General features: G+C 41.6%; 1 protein-coding gene and 1 long non-coding RNA gene across 2 annotated transcripts in view; both read left to right on the forward strand.

Annotated features, from left to right (window-relative positions):
- polr1a (RNA polymerase I subunit A) overlaps window positions 1–4,229 on the forward strand; it is a 37,702-nt gene extending 33,473 nt beyond the window's left edge. The window contains exons 33-37 of the mRNA XM_015023360.1: window positions 575–847; window positions 1,346–1,546; window positions 2,638–2,755; window positions 3,372–3,536; window positions 3,784–4,229. Of these exons, the coding sequence (XP_014878846.1) occupies window positions 575–847; window positions 1,346–1,546; window positions 2,638–2,755; window positions 3,372–3,536; window positions 3,784–3,884 (858 nt within the window). The 3' untranslated portion in view covers window positions 3,885–4,229. The remainder of the gene's footprint in view (window positions 1–574; window positions 848–1,345; window positions 1,547–2,637; window positions 2,756–3,371; window positions 3,537–3,783) is intronic.
- Window positions 4,230–4,462: 233 nt separating this feature from the next.
- On the forward strand, window positions 4,463–8,932 carry LOC106940582 (uncharacterized). Its single transcript, XR_001423142.1, has 3 exons — window positions 4,463–4,526; window positions 6,114–6,227; window positions 7,985–8,932. It is a non-coding gene; the product is annotated as an uncharacterized LOC106940582 (long non-coding RNA).
- The last annotated feature ends 765 nt before the right edge of the window (window positions 8,933–9,697 follow it).

Raw genomic sequence — 9,697 nt, forward strand, 5'->3', positions numbered from 1 at the left:
AAAGAGAAAATTCCTTGGTGGCCAAAAGCGGGAAAAAAAACAAGTTTTTTAAAAAAAAAAAAAAAAAAAAAAAAAAAAAAAAATCTCTCCACATTAAAATAAAAATAAAATACCAGGCTAAAGGGTTGATGCTGAAAAAAGAATTGAAGTGAAACCACTAAAGCTAACACTGTTGCTTTCATGTTAGCATTTAATTTCAATGGGAAATGAAATGTTCAATTGCAACATTTAATTTCCCTTGGAGATCAGTAAAGTAGTTGTGAATCAAACGAAACTGAAACTAAGTAAGCTAAGCTAAAAACTGAATGCAGCCTGACTGAGGGAGATAAAAACATAACATGTTTGTTCAGTAAGACTAAAAACCAAAGAACCACCGCTGGTTAAAGTGGTACTTATAGAAATGGTTTTGAAACACTTGCTTAATGAGATTGTTAAACAATCCGATTGGTTTCATTCAGAACGGGGGGGGGGGGGATTCCCAGAGAATTTAGTCAATGTAGACTAGTTGGGAGAGTTGGAAACAAAAATCCTGGCGTCATGGATGTCCAAGCCGATAATTCACCTCTGCCTACAGGTAGACTACGAAAGCGAAGACGAGGGCGAAGGCGACGATGCCGAAGAGGATGAGGGCGAAGAGGAGAACAGCCAGGCAAACGCTGTGGAGGAGACCCAGCCTGAGTCAGCAGACACTGGAGAGCAGCAGCAGCAGGAGGAGAAGAAGAAGAAAGAAATGAAAGCGGAGCAAGGGGGAGAGTCCTCGGTCCAGATGAGGGTGAACTCGGTTCTGTCGTCTAACTCGGCCATACAGAGATACTCCTTCGATCAGCAGGAAGAACTCTGGTGTGAGGTGAGTCAGGTTACACTTTAGAGAGTTACAGTAAACTACAAGTAGGCTGCAAACCGTCAGAATTATTGGTCTATATTTGTGCAAAATGGTACACCTATGTAGGAGTTCAATCAATGTTTATTATTATACTTGATTAATGACTTTTCTTTAATAAGTTACTTTGAGAATCTGCTACAAACTACACTAACAGGAGATTTCAGGTACGTTCTCTTATCGCTCGTATGTCAGATTTAAAAGTCTTAAATCTGAGACTTTTGGGAAAAATACAAGAAACAGCCCCTGAAATCAGAATTCCAGCTGGAAATATTGGAACTTGCCTGCCTAAAAACGGTGGGTTTTTAGTCCATAAAGGCTGTCACCATACTGAATGTAGTGAAAGGTGCCTGGTGTGGGTTAGGCCCAAGGTTTGCTCAGACTTTAAACTTCCCCCGCTGTTCTGTTTCGTCCCGTCAGCTCCGATGTGCTAACGACTTGCATGAAATGTGACCATTCACACAGGTGGAGCTGGAATTCCCCATGAACAGGATCCACTTCGACCTGACCTCGGTGCTGTCGACTCTGGCCCAGAACGCCGTCATCATGGAGACCCGGGGCCTGACGCGGTGCCTGCTGAGCGAGACCACGACCAAGTCTGGGGAAAAACAGACGGTTCTCAACACAGAGGGCATCAATATGCATGAAATCTTTAAGTACAACGATGTACGTCGGTCGCATTCCACACAACCTGCAACACACTTACTCCATAATTTATGCCACACTTTGTTGAATCACTCTTGCACTGAATAACAAGAGATTACACAGTAAACTAAGAAGCATATGTCAAGAGATATATATGAATGAAAGAACCTGAAATTACAGCTCAGTGGCAGGTTCTGTTATTATCAATAATGTGTTGTAAAGCTTCAACTTTTTCAGACATTTCTCTCCATGTATAGACAGGTTGCATGTTATTGTTTACATCCGGACATTTTACACATGCGCACAACGCTGAAGGGCGATGAAATGATTGTTTTACTTTCCATTAATAGCCACACAGCAGCTATGGAACTATCCTATTAACTCAATTAAACCTGGACCTGTAGCATTATTAATTCAGTGCAGTGTGTCACAAGAAAGGCATAAATAATGCAGAAAAACGGTTGTTCAAAACCACTCATATTCTCCTACTCCCTCGCTCTACACCTGCTCTGCTGATGATCTGTCAGTCAGTGTGTGGGTCGCCTTTCTTTTTTCTAACTGAACCAAAACACAACAAACTCCACAGCACAGCTACATGTTAAGGTTGTCAAAGTCAAGTTAGCGTAACTGATCTAGCATGACTAGATCAGCATAACTGATCTAGTCGGCCAAGATCCAGATCTTGGCTAGATCTAGCATAACTGATCTAGCTAAGCTAGATCAGTTAGGGTTAGGGTAGGTAGTAATTTTTTTTTATTAAAATGTTGTAGTGTTGACAGTTAGTAGCAAAGCACTGCATCCCTTTTTCTTTCATACACAATGCTACATTTAATATTTAGCATGTTATGTTGACAACTTAACAGCTAAAGCCAATGCTAAGCTAGCACTTTTTTGCCCTCCAGCAGGGCGATGGGGCAGGGATCTTCTGTCCATGACGTCACATTGCAACATGTCTATATTAATATTAGAATCTGATTAGTTGTTGCATTTACAAGTTCAGCCATCGTTCAAGACTTGAGGAACACGGTTTAGCATTTTAACCTCAGCAGATATCCTCATGTTCCAGTTCCACCAGTGTGTTTAGTTGTCACATGATCAGCTTGTGTCTCCAGATCCTGGACGTCAACAAACTGTACTCCAATGAGGTCCATGCCATGGCCAGCACCTACGGGATCGAGGTGGCTCTGAAAGTCATAGAGAAGGAGATCAAAGACGTCTTTGCAGTTTATGGTACGCGCGCGCGTGCACGCGCACACACACACACCTGTGCTCTAACTCACACAGCATTACTACAGTGTTTAAAAAGGTCTGGAAATTAATTAATTTTCTAGTCTAGATCAGGTTTGATGGAATTCATTTTTTTTCCTGACTTTTTCCATCTATCCACACATCCATTTGTCTATTATCTGACTCCCTTTTTCCTTTGATTCTTCCGTCCCTCCTTTTGCCTTTCTTCCTTCTTTCTTTCCCTCCTTCCTTCCTTTTGTCTTCTTTCTTTCCTATTGCCTTCTTTCCTTACTTTACTTCCTTTTGTATTCCTTCTTTCTATCATTCCTTCTTGCTCATTCCTTTGTCTTCTTTTTCTTCCATATTATTGCATTCCTTCCTTTCTTTCTATTACCATCCTTCCTTCTTATTGCCTTCTTTTCTTTTTTTTGTCTTATTTATTTTTGCAGATTTAATGTGTAAAGTCTGACCTCTACACCCACATCTGTCATATTTATCCTGAAAGAATCCCCAGTTGATTTGAGTATAGAAAACTCTGTAACGTTGAACAAAACATGCAGAACTCTTCGAGCACACGGCTCTCAGATTGTGACCCGGTATCTCTGACCCCCGTCTGCAGGGATTGAGGTTGACCCCAGGCATCTGTCATTGGTGGCAGACTACATGTGTTTCGAAGGCATCTACAAGCCGTTAAACCGACACGCCATCATGTCGAACTCGTCCCCTCTGCAGCAGATGACCTTCGAGACCAGCTTCAAGTTCCTCAAACAGGCCACCATGCTGGGTAAGAAATGGAGGGAAACAGTGGATCTTGAGTCTAATTTGATTTTCATACTTATGGGATGAAAATGGCTCCTGTCTTTGAGCATGTAATTGACATTCCTCCAGCTTTGGTTCACTTGTTTTAACCACAATCCATTCAGTAACATACAGTGGTTTACAGAAATCAACATGGTCAGTTTCTTTCTTGGTCGTTGATATCTTTGCTCTTTTTTTCCTTTTTTCATTAACTGCTATTCATTCTGACTCAGGGTCACGTGATCAGCTGGTTTCACCCTCCGCCTGCTTGGTTGTGGGGAAGGTGGTCAAAGGTGGAACAGGGCTGTTTGAACTGAAGCAGCCTCTGCAGTAGGACGAGCCGCTGGCAACTGTTTGCGTGTTTGTTGATCTCAATCCTGCAGCTGAAGCGCCACTTGTCTGGAATTCAGACAGGAATGTTATGTTTAATAGGTTTTTTAATAGTACTTTGCAAACCAAATGTCCTGTTAGAAAAGGTTTGATGTGGAGATTAATGTAACCCACTGTGTATGCCTTTATGCATATATTGTATGATACAGTAAATAATTAAAAGTTCCTGTTCAAAACTTTTTAAACTGAGACTTTACTATCAGAATTGTTTGGAAGGCAGCCTACATCTCCATTGTTTCCTGTGTCAAATGATGTACAAAGTATTAATAAATGTGAATTGTTTAGCGGTTTTGTGCGTGCAGGTTGGTTTGTAACTGTATCATGTGCGTGTAATCTGAAAAAAAAGCAGAAGTGATGGGTGTTGCCCTGTCGCTGATTGGCTGGCTGCGTCAGCGGCTCCTTGAAGAAGGTTACATATGGAGTAGGCTCCCCGCTGAACCTGGAGAGCAGCTCATTTTATTTTACCATGAAGAGTCACCGGAGTCCATGCGAGGGTAAGGACACTTTTAAGTAAGGGAGCAAACTGTATGAGATGTAGGACGGCTATAAGTAGATAAAGGCCAATAGCGGACGATTTTCGTAAAGGGTAATTATGGCTATTGTAACCGAACTGCAGCTCATTTTTAATGTGGCTTGATTAATGTTTAAACATTTTAAAAATTAGACATTTTACCACCTCTTGACGCTGTGGTAAAAGAACTCAATATTCGAAAATATCTAGCTTAACTTCTGGTTTTACTCGGATGTAAAAGGAAGACGTAAGGAATATGAGCGATAGCTTAATGTAGCGATAGGTAATGTCCTAAAACGCTCGAGCGTCCCGCTGTAACTTGCACGCGAACCTCTCGCTATTTAAACTGAGCCTGAATCGCACCAAAACACCCCGTTACAGACAGCGCCATTTTGCTCCCCGAACAAATCGCAGTTTGTCCCCCTGCCTGCTTATAGACCCACCGACACTGACCACTAAATCATAAAAAAATAGAGCCATTACTGAACTCCTTTCATTAGTATGTTACGGTCCAGAGTTATTTCATTAAACAGTATCAGGCGGAGGCCTTTTACTCTGTTAAAATTTTAGCCATTTAAAAGTGGGAAAACAAGATAAAGCTCGAGTTAGCATCCGGTTCAGGCCTTCAGTAAGGGTTTTTAAAATGTATCTTTTATGATGCTAAACCTCATATTTTGTTAAAATTGAATCTTTATGCTTTGTATGCTTATCTATGATTTATATAAATTTTAACTTAAAGAAGTAACGTTCACTGTTGTGTAGGTGTTATGGTTCTGAGCTTAAGAGATCAAAGTTGGTACAGAAAAAAAATTAATAAAATCAATCTGACTGTCGTATATGGGACAAACGCAATATCTTTTGTGCAGATAACAACCTGCGTTTTAGCCAGCAGCCAGTCGGTTTGAGGCTCTCGGAAATCTAATTACCGTTTCAGCTTTGTTACATATTTTTCTCAGGCGTGTATCTCATACTGAACTTAATGAGAATTTTAGGAAATCCAAAGGTTTTATTGAGAAATGCATTACTCTCGAGGCACGGGTGAAACTAACGCCACCTACCAGCATGAATTAAGCCAAAACCTATATTGAGTTTAAGATAAAAAATATTCTTATTTTCTACTCGCAACCCCACGTGTGGCAGTCTTGGCTTCACCAGGTTCAGATTCAGTTTTTTAAAAAATTAGCACCTTTTGCTACCCAGTTATGAATTGGAAATCCAAATATTGGCCAATATGAATTGCATTTTGGGCAATAAAATGCATTTTTTTTTTTGTAAAAAGTTAATTGAATAATTTGTTTATTTGCATGTTTAATGTATTTCTAGTATTGTATAATACAATTCTTGAGTAGTTTAATGAAAAATCAGTATAATAACTAACGCAAGTAACCGACTACCTGTTAGTCACAGCTCTAAACTGGGTAAATATTTTAATGCCTGAGATGATGATAGTCATTGCTGTTTCTCTGTGGTGTGTTCACGGACAGTCAAACCGAACAGAGTGTGTAAGCTGACAGTCATCTGACCCCAGACACTGGGGAAGTAGGAAATGTATCCAACCACCAATCCTTTGAATTAGCTCACATTAGCCACAGAAGCTCCTCTGTTCTGATAGTCTGTGGACGAAGAGAAATACGGTGTGTGTGTGCATGTGTGTGTGTCCAGGACAGGATGCCTGAGAGCCAGAGGGCTCCGAGCTTCAGCCGGGAGACCCAAGGTGATCGATGGATCCACGGCGGATGACAACATGAAGCTTTTCTTGCGCAGTCCAGCACACAGGTGATCACTACTCACCCATTCACATTGTGTCGGTGTCTGTGGCTGAGAACTCCTCTCTTTGGTGTGGAACATTAGGAAACAACAGTTATTGTTTGGCAGTGTCGCTGGACTGTACATGCATGTCATTTGGACCCAAATAGGCAAATATGTCATTCCCATAATTTGCATGTCAGCATGACAACAGCAGAAATGCGGGTTCAAGGACAGAAAATGCAAAAGAAAAATCCAGACCAGTACTGTTTCTATTCATCATCTGATTTTTCCATTTATGCAAGACTACTGGTTTGCTGGGGCAACAAGTCCAGCAACCCAGACATCCCCCTCACATTGACTTGGGCATTGAAATTGGGCCTTTGTCTCTTTAAGAAGCTTCTGCTCTTTGAGAAGTCATCACACCATGGCTCCTCTATTAACGCTTTAACAACGTTTTTACCAGCGTTGCACTCAGTAGTACTTTGTATAATGAGCTCAGCAGATGTGCAGTTCCACCTGGTGTTTGCAAATTGCTGCTGGCTAGTCTGAAGGAGCTGAGTGGGGAATTGGAGAGGAAGGCTGCTCTGTGAGGTGGAAGCTTGTAAACTGCAGATCAAAGGAGGAACTTCATCCTCAGAGGCAGGGCTGGGTCCAATCAGGTGTTTTGGACAGCTGAATGGTTGCTGAAAGGATTTCTCAAACATGCATGAAAGAATCAAAGCAACACTCCAGGTCTGTTTTTGATCAGGAAATAACACTACAACATGATGTAAAGCTCAAAAAAGTCGATTTTACATAAAACTGTCCCTTTATCTTATCTAAGCATTAAAATTACACAAATGCAGAAAATAAATTAGTACATGCAACATGTATAATATGGTAAACCGTATTTGGTGACCCACATCTCTTCCCTTCTGTTTCATAAAGAGCAAAACTCCCAACCTTTATTCTCCATCCATTGTCTTTGCCAGCTTACCGTTGCAGGGTTGCTGTCACTGGTCCATCACTTTCCATAAACAACTTCTGTTTATGGAAATGCACAGAAGCTGCATTTCCATAAACCACAGAAATTTGCTAATTGGAAATTACAAAAACAAATTATCTTAATGAAAACATGCCAATTAGAAAAAAATTAGTTTTTGCACTTGGATGAGGTGGATTTTTTGACTGTGTAGATGTATCTCCCAAAACTGCAGTGGAAACCTTTTTATTTTATTTTTTTTTCCCCACATGACACGAATAACGTGATCAACAGTCGGATGTTGCTACTGGAGGAACTGACAAAAAGATGACAGGAAGTGGTAGGAGGATGGTTTGTTTTTGGTTTTGTTGGACGATGTTCAGCGGGCTCCACCAGAACTCTCACAGCATCACACAGTCCGTACAAAGTCGTGTGTCGCTTTTCTGGAAAATGGTCGACTGTTTTTCCCGAAATGCCGCGTGCGAAGCTGCTGCCACGTATAAGGGGGTTGTTGCTCCGATGCCTGAATAAGATGCTGATGTTGCTGCGTCCGCAGATAAAAACCTCGAATAGGATCTCAGCTGCTGACCTGAAACTGTCAATCGAACGCTCGACTCTGTAACGCCTCGAATGTGGAAGTCATCAGAAACATGAACGTACTTCCTCTCTATGACTCTATGAATGTGGAAGTCATTAGACTTCCACATTCATAGTCATAGAGAGGAACGTACTTCCTCTCTATCACTTTTCATGTTTCTCTTTAGCTTTATTTTTTTTTAAGCCTACCTGTTTGATTTTTTTTTTTCTTCCCATTTCTCTGCAGGCAGGGGAGGTTGATACTTATTGTTTTGGGTTTGCTGGTTTTGGTGATATTCTCCCTGCTGCTGATGCAGACGAGGACAGAGGAACCTTTTCAGTTTCATGTCAATTCTGCACATAAACAGGTGAGGGAAGCTCAACGTAGCACATTGCAACCACTTCAAGCTTTTCACGACAAGAGTTGTCTGGATTTTCAATCTGTTCTTCTAAAATAAATTTTTTTATGTAAATATGAATCAATTTTTTATGAGTTTTCCAAAGTGCTCAAGAATGATACAAATATGACCCATCCAGCACAAGTGGTGGATGCAGATGGAGACCTTTTTATATTATTATCATTATTTGTAATCAGTGTAACATTATTTCCAACTTGATTTTCTTACAATGGAAAATGTCAATCACGACACAGTATTTGTATTTTCATAACCGATCTTTTATAATGAGTAGAACCGCGACTACCCTGAGGCTTTGACGGAGAAACCGACTTTGGTGCTTGGATATCAGCTTTTATGCTCCCAGGTGTAAAAACAATACCTTGTTGCCACGGTTACGCATCATAACTGTTGGAAAGTTAAAAAAGAAAGATCAAAAATCCTTCCAGCTGCACAGTAACTTATTCAAAACAATGATGCCTGAATCCGTGAAATATTGAACAAATTAGAACTAATGTAACGCATCAAATCCAACATGCTGCCACAGTTCTGTAAGGAATAATTTATTAAAAATGGATGATCAGTCGAGTCAATGCAATCCTAGCAGCATAGAATAATTATATATATAAAAAATAAAATTCCCCTCTCACCCTCCGCGGGTGGTCTCTCTTTCATCCTCTGAGCTCGGGTCCTCTACCAGAGGCCTGGGAGCTTGAGGGTTCTACGCAGTATCTTGGCTTAGCATAGTACTGCACATTTCTGGACTGAGATGTCTGATGTTGTTCCTGGGATCTGTTTGAGCCACTGCTCCAGTTTGGGGGTGACTGCCCCGAGGGCCTCGATGACCACTGGCACCACTGTGGTCTTCACCTTCCAGGCCTTCTCCAGTTCCTCTCTGAGGCCCTGGTATTTCTCGTTTCTCGTGCTCCTTTTTCCTGATGTTGTGGTCACTTGGTATGGCTAAATCCACCACAACGGCTTTCCTCTGTTCTTTATCCACCACCACAATGTCCGGTTGGTTCGCCATTACCATCTTGTCTGTCTGGATCTGGAAGTCCCACAGGATCTTAGCTTGGTCATTCTCCACCACCTTTGGGGGTGTCCCCCATTTTGACCTCGGGGCTTCCAGTCCATATTCAGATGTTTCTGTACACTATGCCCGCCACTTGGTTATGTCATTCCATGTACGCTTTCCCTGCCAGCATCTTGCACCCTGCTGTTATGTGCTGGACTGTCTCAGAGGCCTTGCACAACCTACACCTTGGGTCTTGTCTGGTGTGGTAGATCTGAGCTTCTATTGCTCTGGTGTTTAGGGCCTGTTCCTGTGCAGCCAGGATGAGGGCCTCTGTGCTGTCCTTGAGTCCAGCTTTCTCCAGCCATTGGTAGGATTTCCTGATATCAGCCACTTCAGTTATTTGTCGGTGGTACATCCCATGTAGGGGCTTGTCCTCCCATGATGGTTCCTCCAGCACCTTGTCCTCTGTTCCCCATTGCCTGAGACATTCGCTGAGCACATCGTCCGTTGAGGCTTTGTCCTTGATGTATTTATGGATTTATATATATAT

Source organism: Poecilia latipinna, unplaced genomic scaffold (assembly GCF_001443285.1).
Source record: "Poecilia latipinna isolate Pla-1442-1.1 unplaced genomic scaffold, P_latipinna-1.0 Scaffold3286, whole genome shotgun sequence".
Classification (NCBI taxonomy): domain Eukaryota; kingdom Metazoa; phylum Chordata; class Actinopteri; order Cyprinodontiformes; family Poeciliidae; genus Poecilia; species Poecilia latipinna.